The sequence below is a fragment of the Muscardinus avellanarius genome (genome assembly GCF_963383645.1).
Source record: "Muscardinus avellanarius genome assembly, chromosome: 2".
Classification (NCBI taxonomy): Eukaryota; Metazoa; Chordata; class Mammalia; order Rodentia; family Gliridae; genus Muscardinus; species Muscardinus avellanarius.
This window is the reverse complement of record NC_137787.1, coordinates 19,743,090-19,768,483: the sequence shown is the minus strand read 5'-3', so window position 1 is coordinate 19,768,483 and position 25,394 is coordinate 19,743,090. Positions and strand designations below refer to the sequence as shown.

The 25,394-nt window shown below is 56.8% G+C and overlaps 1 protein-coding gene across 2 annotated transcripts; it reads left to right on the top strand.

The window, feature by feature from the left end:
• Positions 1 to 1,630: 1,630 nt before the first annotated feature.
• On the top strand, positions 1,631 to 24,323 carry ASIC4 (acid sensing ion channel subunit family member 4; the record flags this gene model as incomplete). Of its 2 annotated transcripts, XM_080690149.1 has the most annotated exons (10): positions 1,631 to 2,212; positions 18,761 to 18,905; positions 19,008 to 19,135; positions 19,304 to 19,466; positions 19,983 to 20,039; positions 22,205 to 22,358; positions 23,477 to 23,568; positions 23,642 to 23,721; positions 23,959 to 24,063; positions 24,210 to 24,323. In XM_080690149.1, the coding sequence occupies 10 exons, from the start codon at positions 1,631 to 1,633 to the stop codon at positions 24,321 to 24,323; spliced, it is 1,620 nt and encodes a 539-aa protein (XP_080546275.1). The 2 variants fall into 2 exon arrangements, with proteins under 2 accessions (XP_080546275.1, XP_080546276.1); XM_080690150.1 differs by lacking the exon at positions 19,983 to 20,039.
• Positions 24,324 to 25,394: the final 1,071 nt, after the last annotated feature.

Sequence of the window (25,394 nt, the reverse complement as noted above, 5' to 3'; positions counted from 1 at the left end):
TGGCCAGAGCCTGACGCAGGGGAGGGGTGGCCATTGGGCAGCGGGTGGACCTCGGGCTCTAATCCCCAGCAGCTGCCGTTTCCCTCAGATCGATTCCCTTCGCACTTTTTTTTTTTTTCAGCTGCTGGTTCCGCGGCTTGGATCGATGGAGCCACCTCCCCCGCCCCTTCGAGCTTCCTTTCCCTGCTGCTCATTAGCGCCCCGATTAATCAGCCCCCCCTTTCCTCCGGGAGACAAGTGCTTCCTTCCCCATGAAGGCTCACACTCTCACCTGCCCCCCCCCCCCCGCAGGAGCAGCTCATTCTTGTCCCCTGGGAGCACCAATGCTTCCCCTACTAGCCAGCCAACAGGGGGTCCCTCCTGCTATGATGACAGCCCACATTCCCTTCCACAAAGACAGCAGCCCCCCAGGGCTCCCCTGCCCCACTCCGCCAGGTGACAGGACTCCCCTGGCACAGCTTTCCTGAGGGGAGCATCCTCTCCCACTAAAGCCCAGCGCCTCTTCCTACTTCCTCCAGTACATCCATTTGGGCTCCCTCTCTCCTTCCATTCTGCACCCTCACCCCCACATTTGAGAGCTCCCCTTTGCTTCCCGGCCTGCTCACCCATCACCCCTTCCGCAAGCCTGGTTGAGCCAAGGGACTGGAGAACAGTTAGAGAGATGTGGCCACAGATGAGCAAGTCAGCCGGGGTCCTTTCGGTCCCAGGCATGTGAACGACATACTGGGGTAGGGGGCAGCGTGAGGGAGAGGGGGCCAGCCTCCCGGCTGGACACGGCAGGTATCAAAGTCAGCAGCAAAACTTCGGGGGTGCCTCGAATCTTGGTGGTGTCCCCTGGTCGGTCTTGCCTCCCTTCCTCTTTCTTCCCCTCCCTCATTCAAACAAGTGGCTCTCTCAAGGAGTTTCTAGAAGCTGCTGCGAATGGGGTAGTGGGATCAGGTGGAGGTTGCAGTAAGGAGACGGGACAGTGCCGTTGACCCCTCACAGGGTGCTGTCCGGCACCGTGGCAAAGGGTAGGCTGAGCACTGAGCATAGCACCCTCGCCAGAGTGCCCTGGGAGCGGGCCATCTGGGGCTCCCGTGAGTGGCTGGGGTGTAGCAAGAGTTTGGGGACCAGCCCCAATCCTGGGATCCCCGTCACGGGCTGGGGGCTCTCCCCTCCCCTGGCCTGGCTCCTGCCGCTCGTGCCGCCGGTGAAACGCTTGTTGACATGTCCTGAATTATTAAGCGCGGGGTGGGCTCCGGAGCACATGCTGAGCAGAGCGGCTGGGGCTGCGCGGCGTGGCGGAGCAGCGCTCGCTCCCTCGCTCACTCGCTCGCTCGCAGGGACACACGCAGGGGCTGACAGCTGTGCTGGTGCTGATAAGGGAAGCCACAAGGAGACGATCGAGGAGAGAGACAAGCGGCAGCAGAGGCAGCGGCAGAGAGGCAGCGCCAGGGCTGCGGAGCTGCTGGGAGTGGGAGGGACGCCCCCACCCCAGGCCCCCACCCTGTCCCAGTCCTCCTCCTGCTTGCCCCGAGTTTAGAAGAGCGGCCGCTGCCACCACCGCCACTCCGGAGGGCACCGGGGCTGCTGGCCGGGGAGGGACAGGGGCAGGGAGGCTCTGGCCAGTCCCAGCAGCCGGGGACAGATGCCGATCGAGATTGTGTGCAAAATCAAATTTGCTGAGGAGGATGCGAAACCCAAGGAGAAGGATGCAGGGGATGAGCAGAGCCTCCTGGGGGCCGCCCGGGGGGCAGCAACCCCTCGGGACCTGGCCACCTTTGCCAGCACCAGCACTCTGCACGGGCTGGGTCGGGCCTGTGGCCCAGGCCCCCACGGACTGCGCAGAACCCTGTGGGCGCTGGCCCTACTCACCTCGCTGGCTGCCTTCTTGTACCAGGCAGCCGGCCTGGCCCGTGGCTACCTGACCCGGCCTCACCTGGTGGCCATGGACCCCGCTGCCCCTGCCCCGGTGGCGGGCTTCCCAGCGGTCACCCTTTGCAACATCAACCGCTTCCGGCATTCTGCACTCAGCGACGCTGACATCTTCCACCTGGCCAATCTGACAGGGCTGCCCCCCAAAGACCGGGATGGGCACCGTGCGGCCGGCCTGCGCTACCCGGAGCCTGACATGGTAGACATCCTCAACCGCACTGGCCACCAGCTTGCCGACATGCTCAAGAGCTGCAACTTCAGCGGGCACCACTGCTCCGCCAGCAACTTCTCCGTGGTGAGTTCCGCCAGCTGGGCCACCGGGCCTGGGTAGCGAGGCTGGCGCGGGGCGGGTGGTACGTGAGGGCATCCTCAACAGGACTTCCTTCCTTCCGCCGCCAGAGGCGGGCCGCGTGTCTCCCCCAGCTGGTGTTTCCCTCTGGCTTCCCAGCCCTAGAGCAGTGGACACTCCTAGGGGCTTACCCAGGTGCTGCTGCTGCTGCTGCTGCTGCTGCTGCTGCTGCTGCTGCTGCGGTGCCTGGGCTGGGGGCCAGGAGTGGGGAGGGACCCCGTGGCCAGCCGGGGCGTCTTGAAGCTGGTCACCTACCAGGGTGGGGATGCACCATCCCGAGGCTAGACTGCCTGCTCCCCACTCTGCTCTTGACCCCCTTTTCTTCTGAGGCCACTGGATTCTTCTTCCCACCAAAAGAAGATGCCAAAGAGGGGAACTGGGGGCTCCCGCTAGGGGAGGACTCGGGGTTGCCCTTGGGGAGCTGGCCGGCTCAGCTAGCAGGCTGGATGGTGTGCACTGGGTGCCAGTGTCTCTTCCGTCTCTGTCCCACTCACCCCCACCCCCACGCCCTCACACATCCCTCTTTCATGGTCCCCTCCGGCCTCCCCCGTGGCAGTCCCCCCTCTGTCCCTTCTTGCTGCTCCCTTGCCCAGCTCTGGCTCTCTCTCACACTGGGAATCAGTCATTCACTCTGTGTGCATAATTCACCCTCAGTGCTGGATCGCGCGCACACACACACACACTCTCAGGGACACAGTTTCCTGCATATCCCATCTCACACACTCACGGTGTCCCTGTCACTACACTCACGTGCTCACCTGCACGCCCACACACCCACACGCCCAGAGAGCTACTCATCTCCACGCCCGTGTTCCGGCGCTCAGCTGCCAGGGACGGGGTCCCTTCATGGGTGCCACTGTACCTCGCGACACACCTCCCCATCTATCTCCAGGTGGGGACCCCTAGTGCCATCTCTCACATGTGTGTGAACACAGACACATGGACACTGGGCAGGAGTGGCGTGTTGGTGCAGGTTGCTTTCCCTGCACACCGCCCGTGGGCAGGTGTGAGTGTGGGGTGAGTCTGGTGCTCAGTCTGTCTGTCCCTCAGCGGGCCCTTCGCACACAGTCACGGGCTATCTATTATTCATGGTGCTGAGACACCGGTCCCCAGGCCACAGTTGACTCCCAGCGCTGCGCATGTGCGTCTGGTGTTCATCCCTGTTGCGATTGCTGGTGCATGTGCAGACATGGAGTGTCAACATGGTGCCCCGGCAGGCTCAGCCTCCAGCAGCCATGGGGATATCCCCTCCTCAAGGGCAGCCCCACCCCCAGGCTCCCACTCACTGGTGGCCTTGGGAACATGCCCGACCAGGTTCCCGGCCCCTACCATGCCTGCAACATCTGGGGCCTCCTGCCTGGGCATGAGGGCAGTTAGGCAGGATCAGAGGCAGGAGGGAGGGACTGTGCTGGGAGCAGAATCCATGGGCACCAGCCTGTGGTCTGGCTACATACCCGTCCTTCCAGGAAAAATCAGTGCTCCCCAAAGCCAGGCTGGGAAAGGCCCCGAGGAGGAGATGGGTGTGGAGTATGTGGCCTTTAGGATCCCTGGGGTTTCTCTGGCCTACAGCCTCACCCCTCCATGTTGTGAGGGGTGGGGGGGAGGGCGAGGAGTCTGGTCTTAGCAGGTGCTGTTGGGGCAGAAATCAATGGGGTCTTTGTGTCCCTGAGCCAGTTTGTGTGTCAGGCCCTGGCTGGGGGTGGGCAGGAAAGCGGGTGGGTAAGGACATGTCAGTGGGAGGGAAAGGGAAGAAGAGCTGGAGGGAGACTGAGGAAGTACAGGGAGGGACCCAGGGTTCCTGCCCAGCCTCCAGGAAGGGAGAAGGTACCTAGAAGACACCACGCCAGGGCAAGGAGGCCCCGAGCACGCCGCTGGGGATAGGCTGGGAAGAATGCGGTGCATTTCTCGCAGGCTCTTTGGTACACTGGGGCTGGTGGGGAGAGGGTGGAAGTTTGTCTGAGCTCTGGGGCTGCAGCAGGATCATGTGGTGAGGAGGGGCAGAGCAAGCACCGGGGGGACAGAATTCCCTTTGGGGTTCCTGCTCCCTTGCGCCCAGCCGGACCTTCCTGCTCATGTGCTGAGTATAACTTTCCCTGAGCCTGCCAGGTCCAGGCCGAGCGCTGCCAGTGCCCCAGGGAGTGGCTGAGGGGCTAGGAAGGGCCCACCATCCTTGGCAATGGGGAAGGGGAGTGTGGTATCTGGATGAGGCTGGAGAGGGCCTCTGAAGACAGGAGTCTCTTGGAGGATGGAGGTCTCCGATCATCTCCGTGGGGAGGATATGGAGTCCATGATGGGGACTTGGGGTCTATGGTGGGGAGATGGATATAGGAGCTGGCCGGCGTGGAACCTGCCAGGGAGTGGACTGTGAAGCGGTCAGTGACGGCGACAGGCTTCAGTGAGGGGCTGTTATGTGTTTTCTGTTGCTTTCCCTGTTTCCTCCTTCCCACTCCCCACTCCTCTGTGACCTTTCCTCCGGAATCCAAGTTAATAAATGTCACATTTTCCAGCCTATTTTTACTCTGGGTAATGTGCCCTCCCCCGGTCCCCTAAGCTACCGCTCTTGCTTCTGTTACTACTGCAATCGCTCTCCCCCCACACTCCGGATGGCCCCTCATTTACCCCAGTCAGGCCATCAGTCAACATGTAGTTCTGTATACCTACTATGTGCTGGGCTCCCTGCTAGGAGCTGTGTGTGTGTGTGTGTGTGTGTGTGTGTGTGTGTATGTGTGTGTGTGTGTGTGTGTGTACAGGGAGAAGGAAAAGAAGGGAAGCTCTGGTCCCTAGTTCCTGTCCTCAAGCAGCCTACAGTCCTGAGTAGAGCAGGGGTGGGGCCACTCAGAAGCTTAAGCAAGCATGCAAGAGTTAATCAACCATGCCAGCGATGTCATAAGGTGCCAGGATTAATTGCCAGATCAGGTGCATGGATAGTGAGAGTCTGAGTTCAGAGACAGAGGGCCACTCTGGGCTGAAGAGGGCTGGGAGACTTACGGAAGGAGGCAGGCTGCCCATGGATTGGAGAGGAGGAGAGAGAAGGAAGAGAAAAGAGGTGCTGGGGTGGGGGTGCTCGCTCCCTTGCCACCCTGCTCCCCTTCTGCTAGCCCGCAGCTCTCCGTGCAGCCTCTCACCAACCACTACCACTCACACCTCCTACTTGCACCTGTCTGTCCCCCCCGCCACCTGGTAGCCAGCTCTCCCTACCACCTCCTGTGTGCCTGCCCCCCTGCCCCAAGCCCCAGCTCTCCTTTCCCACCGTGGCTCACACCCTGCCTGCCCACTTACTAGAAGGCAGGAATCACTCTTTCTCCTTCCGTTATTCGGCTGTATCAGGGAAAGGAGGCTCTCAAAATCCAGCCACTCCTTTTCCACTAGAGATTGCACCGGAGGGGTCAAGCGTGTGAGTTCTGGTCCTCTAGATTTGTGTCTCGGCTCTACCCTTTCCATTGTGCGGCCTCGGGGAAGCCAAAACGCTTCCGTGAGAGTCAGTTTCTGTTCTCATAAAACAGGATATTAGAACCTGAACATCTGGGGTTGTCATGAGGATTAAAGAGATACCTGTAAAGAGCTTAGCACACTGCCTGGCACGCGCACATACATGCACTCTGCAAGTGTCAGCTGTTATAAACGCTGCCCCTCCCCGCTATCCGTAACGCGGTTGTTCTCCGCACCTCTACTAGTTTCACACGCCAGCTCTGGCTGTCACTTCTCTCCATCGCCTCGTCTCCGTCTCCCTCACTTGTGACCCACAGACCCGCACCTTCCTCTGTGCTGTGGCTGCATTTCCATTCTATCCCACCCTCCCGAAAGGGCTTGCACGCCTGCACACCGTAGGGGTGTGCACACACTCTCTAGGTCAGTGCTAGCCAAACAGAACATTGTGCGATGATGGAACGTCCTGTGTCTGCCTTGTCCAGCATGGCCGTCACCAGCTGCACACGGCTGAGGAGCGTCTGAAATGTTACCAGGCACGTATGGCTAGTGGCTGCCGCTGCCGTCTTGGGCAGAGCAGCTTTCGGTGATCCTAAGAATGAGGTTCAGACTGCCTGGCTGGGCCAGGGCTGGACTTACAGCCGGGACCAGGGACACAGAGAGGTGGCTGCAGGCTGTGCCTGAAAGTCAGGGGTCGACCCTCTGTGCTGAGGCCCCTGGTTGAGCTGAGGACCAGGCTTGAGCTGGGGGTCTGGGGTACTAGGGTGTCTGGAAATACCACACAAGCGAAGCCACCTTTCTCCCCAGGTACAAGACCTTGGTCTTTTCCATTCACTGCTTGGAAATATTGAGGCTTAGAGAGGGAAGAGTCCCTGAGGGCAGAGGAGGCAGGACCCAGGGGTTCAAAAAAACCCCAGAGGGCAGGAGACCAGGGCCTCCTCACTGTCTCTGTCCCCTCTTGGCTCCAGGGCTCTCTCCCCTCCCAAGCCTCCCTCCCCAAGCGCTGGTGACTGCCGTGACTATTAATCACTCACCCTGTTCTCTTCCTCTCTACTAATCAGGCACAATTAGACAAGGCCTCTTCCAGCTGGGCAGTCCCCCTCCCTGCCCCCCTCCCTCCTCTCCCAGCCCGATCCTGCTGCCACTGAGGACAGCTTTGAGCCAAGGGGAAGAGCTTGCAAGCTCTGGCTGCTCTGGCCCCTAATTTGTGGCTCCTCAGCGATCCCTTCCTCCACAGTAGCGTCCTCCTTAGGCCCCTTCCTCCCCCCATGGGGTTAGACCACTACTACGGCCTTGCCCCTCCACCCCTGCCCTTGGCTAGAGGGGCTGCTCCTGCTGCAGCGCAACTCCTCAGCTCGCCATCAGGTCTGAGGGCTGCCCTTGGCCCCCTTGGCTGTGGGAGCATTCCTGCTGAGACTGGCCCAAGCCTGTTATCTGCTAGATGAGCCTTGCTTGGACCCCCATCTCCTGTCCAGCCCTCTCTCCCCTCCGGCTCCATCTCTTCCTGATGCAAACCTTGAGCGCATTTAGTTCAGTGTCAGTTGAGGGTTGGTCCTGCCTTCAGGAGCCAGGTGGTGGGGTCAGCGAAGGCACACAGTGGGGTAGGGTGGGGTCTGAGGAGAAATGGAGACCACTTCGCCTCCAAGTGTGGCTGCTCCTTGGCGCCCGGGGTTGGTAGGCCTTCTACTTTGTCTAAAGAAGCTCCAGACCTTGCTTACTTCAATAAAACTTTTCCTGACTTTAAAAATACTGAGGGGCCGGGCGTGGTGGTGCATGGTTGTAATCCCAGAATTTGGGAGGTTGAGACCAGAGGATCATGGTTCGCGGACAGCCTCAGCTACTTAGGCCCTCCGCAACTTAGTAAGACCCTGTTTCAAAAATAAAGAATAAGCCGGGCATGGTGGCGCACGCTTGTAATCCCCGCGCTTGGGAGGCTGAGACAGGAGGATCGCATGGGTTCGAAGCCAGCCTCAGCTACTTAGTGAGGCTTTCAGCAACTTAGTGAGACCCTGTTTCCAAATAAAATATAGAAAAGGCCTGGGAGTATAGGCCGGAGGTAGAAAGCCTCTGGGTTCCACCCTCAGTACCGCCAAAAAAAAAAAAAAAGAATAAAAAATAGGGCTGGGGTGTAGCTCAGAGGTAGAATACCTTCTGGGTTCTATCCTCAGTACCTCAAAAAATAAAAATAAAAAATAAAATAAATAAAAATACTGAGGGCTGCCTGCGACTCCCAGGTTGTGGAACCCAGGGCACTTGCCCAGCTGGTCCTCTGACCCTGGCTGCTGCTCCTCCTGAAGGGGGCGCTCCCGGGCTGGCTGGTTGGCGGTGGAGGTGGTGGTGGGGAATCTGGGCAGCAGGGCCCCGGGAAGGCAGAGACTGTCAGGTCACAAGGTCTCCAAGGGCAGTGGGGAGGGTCATGAGGGACGTGCCCCACCCAGCCCCACTCAGCAACCCTGTGGCCTCTTCATTAATCAGGAATCAGCCCCGAGCTGGGCTCATTATCAGCTCAGCTTCTCTTGGCGCTGCCAGAGGATGCTGATTAGCATTTGAAGAAATGGCCCCACATTCCGTCCCCCTCCTGTCCTCCCGCTTTCTTCCCTACTTGTGCTCCTTCTAGAAGCGCCATCTCTGCCCTTCTGCTTTCCCGGAGGAATCTCTTCCCTCTTATGGCTGGCACTGGGGGCGGGGGAGCAGAAAGAATCAGGGTGGGGGAGGAAAGTCCCCCGGAGCTCTGAGAAGGCCCTTGGGTGGGTGTGTGGGTGGGTCCTCCCGGGCAGAGTGGAGGTTGGAGGCTGAGGGTGGTCCAGGAAAGAGGGCCAGCCAGGGCTGGAGGAGAAGCCGGGAGGCCAGCTGGATGGTGTAGGGGGAGTCCCTGGGGAGAAGGCCCGCCAGGGTGTTTGTTTGTTGCTGTTGATGGCAAATCATGGTAGAGACTTGTTTCTTCAGAGTTACCCCAGACCGGGGGCGGGCAGGGACACAAGCCTGGCGAGTGGAGACCAGGCTCCCTTGCTGTGTGTTCCCGGTTAGGTGGTGGGGGGTATCCACTTCTCTGGGCTCCCAGGGTGGGGGCTGGCAGCGCTGGAAATCCAGCCCCCTGCCCTACTGTTCCCGATGCCCTTGGGACACCCGGTTTGGTTGGAGGGGGAGCGGTTCCAGGGAGACGGGCATAGGCTGCAGCAGGCGAGGCAGCCAGCGAGTTCAGAGAGGAGCCACGGGATGATTAAGGGGAAATGGAGGATTGATTTAGGAGGAAAGATTAAAGGAGCTAAATCCGTGGCGCTTGGCTCAGCGGTGACTAAGCGTGGACAGGATAATAGCTTACAAATGTGTGAAAGGTGTAAATACCAAACGGGGGGAGGGGAGGCTGCCCGGCAGTCCAGGGGAGCAGGACCAGCCCCAGAGGGCTGGGACCTCTGGGCCCCTCCCCTGTGAAGGTGCGGGGGGGGGGGCACTGAACTGGGTGTTTGGGAGGCCTGGGTTCCAAGCAGAGATTTCATTTCTGGGGAACAGCTTCCAGGGTCTGGCTGTTCTCCAGTCTCCCGCTGAACTGGGGATCTGAGGTCGCGGGTTCAAATCCCGCCTGACTTCCTCAGTGTCCCTCGGCAATTGACCTTTGGCTGTTCCCAGGCTCAGCAGCCACCCCCAGCCCTGCGTCCATCACCTCCTGACCCCTGCCCAGCTGTTTGGCCCGCTGCCCCCTGGTCCCCTCCCGGGCCGCGGCGGGGCGGGGGGGCGATGACAGTGTCCCCCTCTGCGGTGGAAGCCTCTGGCGCTGCTGTGTGCACGGAGGTCACTTTGCCGTGGAGCCGAGAGCCGAGGGAATGCAAATGAGGCAAACCCAGGGAGGAGAGCTGAGGCGCCCAGAGGAGAGGAGGAGACGGGAGGGAGGGCGCTGGCTGGCTCATGATGGATGCCTGCCCCGCAGGAGGAGCAGGCAAGCCTGCCCTGGGTGCGGCCCTCAGCGGGTGGGCCAGGCCTGGGCTGCTGCGGGTGTGTATGTGCTGGGGTGGAGGTACCGTCCACACCCTCTCCCACCGCGCAGTCACCACCACAGGGTTGTGAGGCTCAGGAACTCCCGCCCAGCCGTGCTTCTTCACAAAAGCAAAACTCAAAGACAACTTTGAAACCAGGGCGGGAACGTCGGGGAAGGACTTAGTTATCAATTACAAATATTCTTGCCTGCAAAACTGACTTTGTAGAATTTGAGGCCTAAGCATGGCCACAGAGGGAACAGGATTGACTGTTTACCTGGTTTCGGGAGGCCTTTCTTCTGTGGAAAGACAAGGTGCTCAGGTCCACAGCAGTCTTCAAGGCCAGACTGCTAACGGTCTCCGGTCTCCTTCCCTTCCATCCCGTTATCACATTTACATTTGAACAAACACTGAAACCATTGATCCTAAGCTTGGGGAGGAAGTCCCTCAGGAGAGGTGTGTGGTGGCACGGGTCTGGGGGCTGCATCGATCTCAGGGTTAAAGGACCCCCCTTCTGTGTGTAGGCCTAGCGTTTGGATATGTCTGGATCATAGTACAGGAGCTCTTGGAGGGGGAGCGTTCCTGGGGATTGAACTCAGGGGCATTCTACCTCTGAGCTGCACCCCAACCCTTTTTATTTTGAAACAGGGTCTTGCTACATCGCTGAGGCTCCAACCTGCAAGCCTCCTGTCTCAGCCTTGCAAGTACTGGGATTATAAGTGTGTACCACCATACCCAGCTTAATAAATACTTTTTTTTTTAACAAACAATGGCCCTGAAGCCAGACAGCAAACCCCTTGAGAGCAGAGACTGTTTTGTTCTGGGGTCCATCCCCAGCACTGAGTACCTGACATGAGGCACAGCCTGTGAGTGCTCTGTGTCAGGTGTGTATTGTTGAGAGTGAAGACTGTTGCAGCCTGCCTGGTCCCTTTACCCACCCTGTTTTGTGACCTGGCAGTCTCCTTACCCTGGGCCTCCATTATCTTGTCTGTAATATGGAGATGATAGGAATGCCTCCTGTCATTTTTGTGAGCATTAAGGAGTTAATTTATATACAGGGTTTAGGATTGTGCCTGGCACAGAGGAGGCATGCAGAAAGTGCTAGCTGTTGCCAACCTGTTATGTAATCATCGCTGCCTCATAACACCTCTGAAGGCCACCTGTTTTGATTCCCATTTTACAGATGAAAAATAGAGGATCAGAGAGGTTAAGTGACTAATCCAAATCCCACAGACTTAAGGACAAGGCCCAGAGATAAGCTAGGCTGGGTTCTCCATCTGATAGGAGAGCCACTCAGAGCCTGAGGGGTTCACACTGAGGACCTTCATCCTCTGAACAGCTCCCAAGTTCATCCTTTGAGCAGCTCCCAAGTTGCAGAGAGCCTTTATCAAAGAGCATGCTGCCCCGTGAAGATGGGCCTAGCCCAGATCCAAATCAAGGTGGCTGTGCATGTTGGCAGGAAGCTCCATTCCCCAAGTGGGCTCCCAGGGACCTCTACCTTACCTGATGCTGTATTTATCTCTAATCCTCATCCCTGACCTTCGGGGTACCATCCCTCTTTACAGATGCACAAACCACAAGCCAATGCTCAGTCCCAGCCCTCATTGTATAAGGCTGCAGGGGCAGCCTGGAGAAGTTAAATCAGGCCCCCCAGCTCTTTCGTCAAGATTGGTGGAGGAGGTAGGACTTAAACTTTGTTCCATCAGGGCCCAAGATCTGTGACCTTTCCCCCATGTTATGCTATTTCTGTGTATCCATTTCCAGCACCACATCCAATGGGCAATCCCTATGGTTCATACTGGCCGCCACAACACCTTTATTACTAATATTGAGGCCTCGTGTACACAATTTCACTTTGCAAATGCCTTTTTGTTGTTGTTGAGACAGGGTCATTCTATGTTGGCCAGGCTGGCCTTGAATGCCTGGGCTCAAGTGATCCGTCTGCCCCGGTCTCCTGAGTAGCTGGGACTACAGGTGTGTGCTACCACAGTGGGTCTATTTTATCTCTTTTAAAACTCACAACTACCCTGTAAACTGTCAGGCAAGAATTTCTGCTCCCACTCAACAGATGAGAAAACTGAGGTCCAGAGAAGTTGATAAATCACTTGACTAGCTGAGGTCACAGACTGTTAGTGACAGAGCTAGCTAGGGCTGGGACCAGTGTCGGCTGACCCCCAGGGAAGTGGTGGGACTGGATGGAGATTGCTGGGTCTGTGCCGGTCCCTGATCTTGTGTGCACTTTTGGCTGTAGGCCTGCTATCCTTGGGCTGCCCCTCCAGCCTTGTACAATGAGGGCTGGGACTGAGTGACCTCGCAATTGTGGTGGGTACAGATACCCAGGAGTTTTTGTTGCGTTTTCTTTCCTCTGCTCCTGGAGAGGAGCCTCCTGAAGGAGGCTTTGAGCCTGGGTACCCAGTCTTACCTGCTCCGGAAGCTGCCAGACCCCGGGTGCTAGACTCAATCCAGGGAGGATGATAATGCATCCCCTTTCCACACTGGTCCATTCCAGACCCCAGGGCACTGCAGGGATGGGGAAATTCACTGGAGAGCCTGAGTGAGAGGCAGTGGACTGCAGCAGTGGAGGGCTGGTGGGGCTGAAGGAAGGAGCTTGCCATGGAAAATGGGGTGGGAGGAAGGCAGCACCAGGGTCTTGGCAGAAGCAGGGTGCCCAGAAGGTGGTGGAGATAAAGCCCCGGCTGCAGATTAGCTCTGGGATTAGCCTGGTCTGGTCTTCTTCTCTGCTCCTGGCTGCTTCTTATCTCTTAAAGGCTCAGGGCCCTCTCCCCCACAGCTCTGAGCCCTGGCCCTGCTAATTGCCTATTAACCCTGTGGGCTCTTGTGACTGCAGGGAGCAAGAGGGGCTGGGAGGGCGCTGGGAGAAAGGCAGGCAGCCAGGCAGCCAGAGAGCACTATCTGGGGAAATGGGTCTGTGGATAGATGGAGCTCAGAGGGCCAAGAGAAGCCATCGCTCAGAGGAGCAAGCTCTGGACAGATCTCTCCCGACTCCTGATCATTGTCTCAGTCAGACCCAGAGAGGGAATAGTGAGAAGGAGGGAGGGCACCTGGGGGAGGACCTCAGGCCCAGGGAAAAATCTAGGAGGAGGATTAGAGACAGATTGGGCACCCAGACTAAGGGGCGGACAGAGAGAAAAGCAAATGGAGATGCAGAAGGCCAGGGAGCGAGAGGCCGGGCATCCAGCAAGGGAGAGCAAGCTAGCGGTGGGATGCCCAGGCTGACAGATAGCTGGGGGCAGAGGAACAGAGCCAGGGGACAGAAAAGCCCTAGAGAGACAGCCTGAGATCAGGAAACAGGCCAGAGACAGGCACTGGCTGGGCTCCAGGCTGGTGCTTAAGGGGAGAAGTGGTCAGAGAGGGACGAGAGAGGGCTGGCCGGAAGAAAGGTGGTAGAGGGGACCCAGGGGATGTTGCTAGAGAGGAGGGAGGGCCAGACCAAAGGAGGTGGCACGGTCTGAGACGGGGCCCAGAGGTTGAGCTGTGTGGGTGATCTGGAGACAGCGCCCTGCCATCCAGATCTTTCCCTCCCTGTAACTGGGCCCTGGACTCTCAGCTCTGCACACTGGCCCTCCTTCCAGGCCAGTCCACTGGGAGGGAGCCGTGGGCAGCCAGCAGGGTCTTGTGGCTGAGTGGCCGTGCCGTCTCCATGGAAGAAGCCGCAGGCTGTGCTACCTCCAGAGCTCTGCCACTTAGAGCTGGCCGCGCCGCCGCCAACGCCTGGGCCGGACACTGTCGCCGGGGCAACGCTGTGGCTGCCCAGCGGTGGGGCTTGACCTAGGCAGTTCAGGTGGCCCCAGCCTGCTGGTCTGACCTGAGCATTCCCTGCAGGTGTCTCCCCAGACCTGGATGCTTCTACCCATGTTCCGGTGTCAACCCCTCCTCACAGTGCAGTGCCCTGGAGGGCACATGTGCCAGGCAACACGCCCCCCCCCAAGCCAGGGGTTGGCTCTGTCCTGTAGGGCTCGCAGCTCCAGATCCCGTGTTTCTGTGTGTGTGTTGGAGATAAACACGCACCTCCAATATTCTGGGATCAGGAGCTCCCACGAGGCATTGTTACTTGCTGTGCACTTTTAGTCAAGTTTCTTTCCTTCTCTGAGCTTCTGTTGCCTTGTTTTTGTTTTTTTATTTTTGTTTTTTTTTTTGTTCTGCAGGTCTGGGGATGGAATCCAGGGGCATTTGACCTCCTAGATACACCCCCTGCCCTATTTTGTATTCTCTCTTTTGAAGCAGGGTCTCACTAAGTTGCGGAGGGCCTCACTAAGTAGCTGAGGCTGTCCGTGAACCACCGTCCTCCGGTCTCAGCCGAATGCTGGGATTACAAGGGTACACCACCACGACCGGCTTGCCTCATTGTTAAACAGGAGGCAACACTATTAATCTCGTGTGGCCTCCTTGGAGTCTCAAAGGAGAATCTAGATCAAAAGCATTTATCAGAAGCATTTATCAAGTAATCCCAGGACTTGAGAGGATGGGACAGGAGGATCACAGGTTCGAGGCCAGCCTCAGCAACTTAGCAAGATCCTGTTTCAAAATATAAAATAAATAAATAAAAAGGGCTGGGATGCAGCTTGTAGATCAAATGCCCCCTAGGTTCAATCCCCAGTACCCCAAACTCCCCATCAAAACAAAATTTCCCAAAGCACCATCAGAGGGCCTGGTGCAAAGTGGGGGTGTCTGACAGTGCAAAGTGGGGTGTCTAATAGTGCAAAGTGGGGGTGTCTGACAGTGTTTGCCTTCCCTCCACCCCTCCCCTCTCCCACATCTGGCTGGGCTCTGGGGTTGCCAAGAGAGAAGCAAGACTCAGGGCTGCGGGAGTTCACAGACCCACGGCGAGGCCGAGCCCTGTGTGTGTCCGTGGTGAGGGCCTCTGGGTGGTGGTAATGTTGTCGAGACAGAAGTGAGCAGCCCTTAGCTCCGGTCCCCACACAGCCTGGGCCTCCGTATCCTCTCAACTAGAGCGTGCCCTCAAAACTGGCTATGTCAGCAGGAGCTGATCCCAGCATCTTCTTGACCTGAAACAGGAAGAAGGTGAGCACATGGAAGGTGTTTTTTTTTTCAGTGCAGGGGAGGGAACCCAGGGCATTGGGCCTGTGCGTGGTAGCCAAGCACTCTACCACTGAGCTATGTCCCCACGCTTTTCCTTTTTTATTGGTACTGGAGATTGAACCCAGGGTGTTCAGCCTCCAACGTACACCCCCAGCCCTATTTTATTTTTTATTTTTATTATTTATTTATTTATTTATTTATTTTTTATTTTTTTGGTGGTACTGGAGGTGGAACCCAGAGGCTTTCTACCTCCAGGCTATACTCCCAGACCCATTTTATATTTTATTTGGAAACAGGGTCTCATTTAAGTTGCTGAGAGCCTCACTAAGTAGCTGAAGCTGGCTTCGAACTTAAGTGATCCTCCTGTCTCAGCCTCCCAAGCGCGGGGATTACAAGTATGCGCCACCACACCCGGCTACTTTTTATTTTGAACCAGGGTCTCACTAAGTTGCTGAGGCTGGCCACGGACCTGTGATCCTCCTGCCTCAGCCTCCCAAGTACTGGGATTATAGGCGTGTTCACACCCAGCATTTTCTTTAATTTTGAAACAGAGTCTGGCTACCTTACCCAGCCTGGCCTTGAACTTGTGATCATTCTGTCTGGGCTTCCTAAGTAGCTGGGATTACACCACGCCCAACTCATTCTGAGATTTTTGTTACTAGTTACACATTTCCTCACCTGACTTTCCCATACCACCAGGGACTGGAATCTGGCACCCAGCGCACTCGAGGGCCCCGCCAGGGACAGAAGAGAAGAGCACAGGTGTAGAATCAGGCCGCTTGCTGGTCTCTTCCCCTTCTTGTTTACCCTTTCTACTGCAATGTGGCTCCTGGATCCGCCCGTTGATTGAAACATAGGATCTCAGCCCTGTCTGCCCCTAACCCCATCTATCCAATCAGAATGTGCACTTCAAAAAGGTCTCCGGGTGATCTGTGTGCACTTTGGGGTTTGAGAAGCACTGACCTTGCAGAGTTTGGAGAATCAGCTTAGTTCTCTGGGCCTTGATTTCCCTGTCTGTAGAATGGGGAGATAACACCCATCTCCCAGGGAGCTGTGAGGAGTCACCGAGGCAGAGCACAGTAAGCACTTCACACACTGCCTGGGAATCTGGAAATGTGGGCTCACGTGGGCCCCACAGGTGAACACACAGCAGGGAGGGGGCAGATGGAAGTGGGGTTACACAGGTGGGGGGCAGGAACACATGCTGGGGAGAGATGGGTGAGGAGCTGGATACAGAGAAGAAAGGGCAAAGAAGGCACAGAGGAATGGAGCAGAAGAGAAAGAGGAATAGGAGCCAGGTGCCCTGGCCCACGTGTAATCCCAGTATTTGGCAGGCTGAAAGAGGACGATCGCAGGTTCGAGGCCAGCCTCGCAATGTAGCAAGACTCTTGGCAACTCAGTGAGACCCTGTTTCAAAAATAAAAATTTAAAAGCAGGATGTGGTGGCACATGCTTATAATCTCAGCATTTGGGAGGCTGAGACAGGAGGATCGTGGTTTGCAGACAGCCTCAGCTGCTTCATGAGGGAGCCCCTTTGCAACTCAGTGAGACCCTGTTTCAAAATAGAGAACAAAAAATAGGGCTGGGGGCATAGCTCAGAGATAGAATGCTCCTGGGTTCCATCCTTAGTAGTAGTAGTAACACACACACACACACACACACACACACACACACACACACACACGGTGGGGGGGTGGCTGGGTGTGTAGCTTGGAGGTAGAATTCCCCTGAGTTCCACCCCCAGTACCACAAAATAAAATAAAATAAAAAATTTAAAGGGCTGGGGACATGGCTTAGAAGTAGAATGCCCTTAGGTTCAATCCCCAGTAACAACAATAACAAATCCAGAAAGAGAGAGAGAGAAAGAGAGAGAGAGAGAGAGAGAGAGAGAGAGAGAGAGAGAGAGAGAGAGAGCAAGAAAGAAAAGAAGAGAAGGAAGGGGAAAAAAAAGAAAGAACAGGAGGAGAAAAGAAGGGTCAGGGCTCAAGAGGCGGGAGCTGAGCCTGGGGGTGCAGTAGGTTTGGGGTGGGGTGCCAGCTGAGTCGGCCCACCACTCCTACTCGCTGCTGTGTGACCTTGGGCAAGTCACGGCACCTCTCTGAGCTGCAGTTTTCTCCTCTGTAATACTAGTGATAATTCAACCAGAGTGTCTGTGGGGTCAAAGGGGCGGCAGCAGGCGTGGCCATGTTTTGCAAACGCCTGTGCCTGTGATGCACGCACTTTCAGTTTAGGAATCCCGGGCAGGTACTTGGGTGGTGGAAGAGCTGTGAGCAGGAGGAGCACCGCTGGGTCCCTGGAGCACTGTCGCTGGGTGGTTGACCCAGCAGGGGAGGGAGGACTTTCCATTGGCCCAGGAGGCGTCTGAGGGTGGGGCCCCCAGTTCTGCTCGGAACTCTGCACCCCCTGCCCTGCCCCCAGCCTCTCTCCCTTCTGCGTGATCCCTCGCAGCCAGGCCTGCTTCCCTCCGGCTCTTTAGAGCGAGAACATGTTCCAGAGGAGCGGGAGGGGGATCGTGGAGCATGATTGAGTGCGCTGACCCCTTGCCCCCAGGGAAGGTGCTGCCTGTGATGGGTTTGACCCAGGGGCTTGTCTCTGTGGGGTGAGCTGGCCGGGGGAACAGAGCAGCCTCTCCCTTTCCCGCCCCAGCTGCTGGCCGGCTCCTCGCGGCCTCAACATCCCTCAGCGCCTCGGCTGCCATCTCCGGGCCGCCGGCGCCACCTGGTGTCCATTTAGGAGAACTCTCCGCGGAGTAAAAGGAGGGGAAGTCGGCCTGCAGTCGCTGCTCCTTAGGGTGCCCCTTGGACCCCCTCAAGGGGCGCGAGAGGGCGACACCAGGCAGGCTCGCTGCTCCTGTGCAGCACACTGTCTATACTGCGCGTGCACGCACGTGTGTGTGTGTGTGTGTGTGTGTGTGTGTGTGTGTGTGTGTGTTAGGGGAATAGACAATGACCAGGAAGACAGGTCAAGGAACAAGATCATCTCAGGTCTTGATGAACAAATCAACACACTGGCCAGGGGTGACCATGGGTGGGTGGAGTGAGACCCTTACGCTGAGGCTTAGCAGGGGGACAGACATCGATGCCAAGAGCGTGTAGGCGTGGGGAGCATCGCAGCAGAGGGACAGGCACACAGAGACCTGAGGAGGAAAGGCACATTCGCGCAGATCCAGGGTGGGATCCAAGGGCAGAGAGGCGCCCAAGGGTCACCGCACAGGGAGACTTTTAAGTCAGGGCAGGAGTTTGGGAAGCCCTTACTGTTTTTTAAAGATAAATGTTATCATGCTCATCTGAGATTTACAACATGGTGGTGTGGAATCCAGACAAGCTCACTTGCTGGGGTCTAAGTGTCCTGGCTGCCAGGTGGAGAACGGAGGGGTGGGGATGGGTGAAGGAGGGAGGAGATGGTGGTGAAGGGGGCACTGGAGAGGGAAGGAGACTGGAGGGGTTGTTTCACAAGTGTAATTGGGGGGGGCTTGCTGTTGAATGTAGGGGTGAGGGAGATGGGGATCTCAGGGACCTTGACTCGAAAGACTGAATAGCAGTAGTGGAGCCCTCTGTTGAGAGGAGGAGAGTGGTGGTGGGGACAGGATTGGGGAAGATGTCAAGAGTTCTGCTGTTGACATGGTGAGAGTTGGAGCTGCCTTCTTTTTCTTTCTTTCTTTTTTTTTGTGATGCTAGGGATTGAACTCAGGGGCGTTTTACCTCTAAGCTACACCTTCAGCCCTATTTTATTTTTTATTTTGAAACAGGGTCTCACTGAGTTGTGGAGGGCCTCACTAAGTTGCTGAGGCTAGCTGTAAACCTGCAATCCTCTTGTCTCAGCCTCCCTAGTACCGGGATTACAAGTGGGAGCCACCACGCCTGGCTGGAGTGGCCTATGATTATTGAAGGGAGAACAGCAGTAGACAAGATGGCAAGGCTGTACATTAGTTCTGGGATATGGAATGGGGTGGCCTTTGGGGCAGGGATGTCCCTGGGAAGGGACAGAGAAGCTTGGAGTTGTCTCAGCCCCTCCTTCTATCTCCTCCTCTCCCCAGGTCTATACTCGCTATGGGAAGTGTTATACCTTCAACGCGGATCCACAGAGCTCTCTGCCCAGTCGGGCAGGGGGCATGGGCAGCGGCCTGGAGATCATGCTGGACATCCAGCAGGAGGAATACCTGCCCATCTGGAGGGAGACAAGTATACAGGCGGGGAAGGGACCAGGGCCAGCCTGGGGATGGACTGGGGTCCGGGCCTTCTGTCTGGGATGGGTTTTCAGAGGTCTCCACCTCCGCTGTGCAGATGAGACATCGTTTGAGGCAGGCATTCGGGTGCAGATCCACAGCCAGGAGGAGCCGCCATACATCCACCAGCTGGGGTTTGGTGTGTCCCCGGGCTTCCAGACCTTTGTGTCCTGCCAGGAGCAGCGGGTGAGCACCACAGCTGGGCCTCTGAACTCAGGGGGATGCTTCCCCGCCCCACCTCACCCTCCAGAAGCTCCAGCCTGCCTGGCCCTGACCTTTGTTGTGGCTATTAGAGCCCAGCCTGAGGGCTGGTAGGACTTCTGGCCCTGACCTCCTCCTGCCCCACCTCTGCAGCTGACCTATCTGCCCCAACCCTGGGGCAACTGCCGGGCAGAGAGTGAGCTCCGGGAGCCCGAGCTGCAGGGCTACTCGGCCTACAGTGTGTCTGCCTGCCGGCTGCGCTGTGAAAAGGAGGCCGTGCTCCAGCGCTGCCACTGCCGGATGGTGCACATGCCAGGTAGGAGCCCAGCCCCATCCAGTCTGTGCCAGTCTGCCGGCCTCCAGAGCCTCCAGGGGCAGGGCACAGCTCGTGTGCTCTCGTGCAGGCACATGCATACGACATGTTCCCATGTCTTATACCCATGTGAGTGTGATCGCAGGATGGAGGGATGGATGCAGGGAGGCCAGTTAGAAGGAGATGATGTATTTAGGTTTTTGTGCATGTTTTTATATATGCATTTGGGAAGGCATGCATGCACACCCTTGTGAACACGTTAATGTGCATGTGTGTGTATTTACATACATCTATACTTGTGTATTTTGGACAGTCGCATGCATGTGCTGGAAAACATATTTACAAATACATGTGTATGTATGCAAGGATGCATTTTCCATCATATGGCGTGTACACATTTTAATGCTTATGTGCATAAGTTCATTTGCATGTGTAATATGTGTATGCCCCCACTTGAGTGTGTAGTGAGACAGAGGGGAAGGGATCATAGATTCCAGGAATAATATTCTCTCCTTTCAGGCAATGAGACCATCTGCCCGCCAAATATCTACATCGAGTGTGCCGACCATACACTGGGTCCGTGCTGCCTTCCCCCTTTCTACCTCTCCATCACCCTCTTCATCTCTCTGTACACCCTCCCCCTCACTGTCTCAGCTCCTCTCCTCCCAATCTCTCCCTGGAGGATTCTTCCTGGGGTTGAGCCTTATCCCATACATCAGGGGGTCTGAGGACCTCTGCAGGTGCAGACATTGGGTAAGTGGTGACAGCAGGGTCAGGGGTTGCAGAGAACCCAGGACTGGGAGCGAAAGAACGGGCTTTCCATGTTGGTTCATCTAACGAGCTCACCCTCGTTAGTAAAATGACTTCTCTCTTGGTCTCAGGAAAAATGCATTGCTGGCTTTCAGTATGGGTAGGGCAAATCCCATCTGTCTACAGGTCTTGCCTGATTTGCCTGCCATCCATCCATCCATCCATCCATCCATCCATCCATCCATCCATCCATCTATCCATCCATCTATCCATCCATCCATCCACTCATACATCCATCATCCACTGACTGATTAATTCATTCTTCAGACCTTTACAGCTGAGGCTGGAGGCGAGAGTGGAGGTGAGAGCCTGGCCCTTGCAGTTTGCAGCCTAGCAGGATTGTGGACAGGCATTAACACAGGTGTCAATTCTTGGATAGGGAACCTCAGGGGTGCTACAAGGCCCCGGGAAGGGGCATGCAGCCCCACTATGGGAAGGCAGAAAAGATTCCTAGGGGAAGCAACACATTAACCTGAGGCTTGCAGGGTGCAGGAGAGTCAGCCAGGTACAAAGGGGGACACGTTCTAGGCGATGGGAACAGCCTACACTACAGACCTTTTGGCCAGGGAGTGTGCGCTCTGTCTAGGGCAGAGGAAGGTCAGTGGCTGGAGGCAGAGAGCAGGGGAGGGGTGGAGAGAGAGAGTGGAAGAGGAGGCTCTGGGAAGCCTACAAAGGCTTAAGGCAGATCAGGAAGGCCATCTGCTTTTCTGAAGGTGAGTCTGACGAGATGCGGAGAGTGGATAGGACTTAAAGCAGGGGCACTAGGCATAGCTCACTGCAGTAATCCAGATGTGACGGGGCCCTGGGGATGGGTTTGAGTTGGTGGGTGGCAGACAGCCCATCCAGACCTCCTCTGACTCTTATACCACCTGTATCTGTCAAGGAAACGAAGAGTTCATGAAGGGACAGATGTGTGAGCAGGGACAAAGGAGCCCACAGATGTGAGAGTCCACAGAACTAGAGGCGCCAGGGGCCTCACACTCCCAGGCCTGAAGAGGGTTAGGAAAGGGGCACCCTGGAGCCTGGAGAGACCCAGGGCTGTCTGGGAGGGTCGACTGATGCAGCATGGCCACTGGAAGAGGAACGCAGCCTCTGGCAGCCGACAGCCCAGCAGTCAGGAAGCATGGAGAAGAAATCCCCTGACAGCCTTCTTCTCTTTCTCCCTGATCCCACCCAACCAAGGACAGAGGACAAAGAGGTCTAGGTGATTTGTTTGGCAGGAGTCAGCCTCCTGAGCCAGGTGTGGTGCTGCACGCTTGTGATCTAGTACTTGGGGGGCTGAGACAGGAGGATCACAGGTTTGCAGCCAGCCTCAGCTACTTAGTGAGGCCCTCCACAACTTAATGAGATGTCTTTCAAAAATAAAGAATAAAAATATGGCTTAGCTTAGAGGTAGAATGCCCCTGGGTTCAATCTCCAGTACCACAAAAAAAAAAAAAAAAGAAAAAAAAAAAAGAAGAAGTCAGCCTCCTGGGCATAGCAAGGTGGAGTTCTGAAGGGCACACACAAGGTAGCTAGCACACTACACATTGCACATGCCAGCCCTGTCTTCCTGTTTGTTCTGTCTGTCCATCCATCTGTCCCAGTATACTCTCCACGCCTACTTGTGTTTCTGAGACCTCATGTGGTTGACTAGCTCTGGCAGATGGGCTCTGGCCTCCCTCTGAGCCATAGGACCCCCATCCCAGAAGCCTGGGGGGCCGAGGGCTAAGCCTGTGGGAGGACACTGGGGCTCCTACATACCCCTGCTCTCTCAGGTATTCTGAAGCTGGTTCTGGGTGGGGGACTCCCAGCCAGTGTCCTCTAGGAAGTGCCAGGGCTGGCCCTCAGTGTGGACATGTCTATCTCAGGACAGCACCTGTGTTCCTCCCTGCAGCTGGTGGGTCTATGGGCCCCCGCCCCCCACTGCAGTTGGTGCCTCTGTGTTGCAGACTCCCTGGGTGGGGGCTCTGAGGGGCCGTGCTTCTGCCCTACCCCCTGCAACCTGACCCGCTATGGGAAAGAGATCTCCATGGTTAGGATCCCCAACAGGGGCTCAGCCCGGTACCTGGCGAGAAAGTACAACCGCAACGAGACCTACATACGGTATGTGCCTACATACAGTGTGTGAGTATGAGTGTGTATGTATGTGTGTGTGTGTGTGTGTGTGTGTGTGTGTGTGTCTACCCTCAGTGGACATGTGCATGGTGGAACCTGCATCTCTGTGGGCTATATCTTTGTGTTTGATGGGTCTTCTGTCAGGAATGCTATTCAGAGTCCTTCTACCTATCTCTCCATCCTTCAAGTCACATCCTGTATCCACCTCCATCAAAATACTTCCTGGTCCAAATGCCTTTCTCTGAGCTCCCAAGCACCCTCCACATACCTCTGCCATTGCATAGACTGCATTGTTTTAAACCTCTTTATATGCCCTCCCCTGCAACCTGGGAGCCATTAAATGCATGTGGGGTGAGCAGTGAGCTGACGGGAGGCAGAGGGTGGGATGGGAGAGGAGCAAGGAGGGGCTGCACTGAGCCTGGAATCTGGTCCCCCGTGTGGCCGTCTGCCAAGTGTTGAGTGTGGTCTGCATGTCAGGCCCACAGCTGGGTCCATGGGGATGAATGATTAGGACATAAAACAATTTGTGAACGAGACGTATTTGATGGCATGGTACTGACTCTCAGGCCCTGGTCGGGGAAGGGAAGCAGGGGAGGTGTGAGTTGGGCTTTTGAGGCCCGTGAGTTTGGATTCCTAAGAGCAGGAGAGTTGAAGTGTGGACTGGTGCCACAGGGAGCTGAGCAGCAGGCGGCTGTGTGGAGAGAAGCTGAGGAGAAAGCATTTTGGATGAGAGACAGTGTACCAGATCCCAGTTAAATGTGGAGAAGAGGGATTTTAGAGTGGTCCAATGAGCAAGAGGGAACCACCAAAGGTTCTAGGAAGGAATAAAGATGAGGCAGAGTACATACTCTGCTTCTTTAGAAGAGGTAGGAGACCATACTTGAGGATCCAGCATTTTATTTTGCTGTCCTAGGTCCTTTGCTGCTCCTCAAAATATGAAGCTAACCCGCATCTGGGACTGCCTCCCCTCAGCGCAACACGGGGTGGACTCTGGCTCCCGGGAACACAGGGGTCTCAGATGGGAATCTGCCGAACTTGGGATGCCCCTGCCAGCTGCCTTCTCAGGAAGAGCGGCTCCACACGATGCCCCTTTCCTGTGTCCACAGGGAGAACTTCCTGGTCCTAGATGTCTTTTTTGAGGCCCTGACTTCTGAAGCCGTGGAACAGCGAGCAGCCTACGGCCTGCCAGCCCTGCTGGGTGAGACCCTGCCCCTGCATCCTGGTTGGTAGGGGCAGCCCGCTCTCTCTGACCTTGCCCTCCTGTTCCCCAGGAGACCTTGGGGGACAGATGGGCCTATTCATCGGGGCCAGCATACTCACGTTGCTGGAGATCCTTGACTACATCTATGAGGTAAGGGATCTGTGAGGGGGAAATGGGGAAAACCTGGAGGGGGCAGCGCAGGCTCTGGCTGGACCAGAGGCCCCTGACTGGCTGAGGGCCCCGAGGAAGCAGAAGGGTTTGAGCCAAGTGATGTGGGAGTCCTACCTGGTGGGTTGCTGGGCAGCAAGTCCTAGAAGCTGGACTGGTGAAAGCCCCCACTTCACCAAATTTCCTGAGCCAACTACATTTCTTGTCCTGACCCTCAAGGTGTCCTGGGACCGACTGAAGAGGGTGTGGCGGCGTCCTAAGACCCCCCTGCGGACTGCCACTGGGGGTATCTCCACTTTGGGGCTGCAGGAGCTGAAGGAGCAGGTGAGAACTAGCTCTGCAGAGTATTATCAGCGCCCCTTCCCAGGACAGAACATCCTCAGGGTTTCCAAACTAGCCTGCAGGAGGGGCCCCCAGGGGATAAGGGCAGGCTGGGGCTCTCCCTGTTCTACTCCCTCTTTATCTTCCAGAGTCCCTGTCCCGGCCGGGGCCGTGCTGAGGGTGGGGGTGCCAGCACCCTGCTCCCCAACCACCACCACCCCCATGGCCCCCCTGGAGGCCTCTTTGAAGACTTCGCTTGTTAGGATGGTGCTGTGTCAGAAAGGACCCAGGAGTCTGGGGCCCCTCCCTGGACTCCTAGTATATCTTCTCCTGCTCTTGGGACAGGCGGCCTGGGGCAGCTCGGGGCTGAGGGAGGGTGGTGCTCTCTGAGAGGGCTGGGACTCAGCACCTGCTCTCACCTGACCCTCACCTCTGCCGCCCTGCACAGGGTCCCTCTTGTCCACACTCCCCACCCCCAGGCTGGTGCCCAGGGAAGGCTGGAGGCCAGACTAGGAGCCCTCAAGAGGGGGAGGGAGCAGAGGGAAGTGGAGTTGGAGCCCACCCCGGCAGGGTGGGACCCTCTGTACATTTGTATATATTTAGGGAAGGGTGGGGGTGGGGTACAGATGTAGAAGGTGGGTGGGGGAAACGGGTGGGTGATTCCAGAACAGCCAGGGTCCCAGCCCCAATGCCAGCAGGAGGAGCTCCTGGGACTCAGGTGTGCTGGGCTGGTCCTACTCTCCGCTCTCCAGGCCCAGCTGCCCTCTTGGCAGGGGGAATGGGAGGCCCAGCAGGCCTGGCCCAACTCCCAGTTCCTCCTGCCCCATCCCCACCTCTGAGTCCCCTTTCAGAGCCTGGCTGAGCTTGGGGGTTGGGAAGGGAGCCTTCTCCAGCTTCTCCTCCTCCTGACTGGTTTTATAAAGTTCCGACAAAAATGGGAATAAAGAGGTATAAAGAATCCTGTGTTTGTGTGTGTGGCTCGGCTTGGCACATGCTGGGGGTCGGGGCTGGACATGTGCGTGATAGCCCTGTAGAAGGACATGCAGGCCCCAGCACCTCCACGATCAGTGTCTACTTCCTATCCTCCACGCCTCCCTCTCAAAAACTCGGAACCACAGGTCCACATTCAGCCAGTTTATTAGGGAGGGAGCTTCATAAGGGGTTCGAATGGGAGAAGGTGGGCGACCCCCCACCCCGTGCTCTCAGCTCCCCCTTTCTCCAACAACTCATCTGCAGCCCAGCGCCCAGGATGAGACCCCAGGAGGTGTGGCTGGCGTCAGGCAGACTGTACTGCATAAATACTTGGAGGCCACAGCCTGAATCAGCAGCGTCAT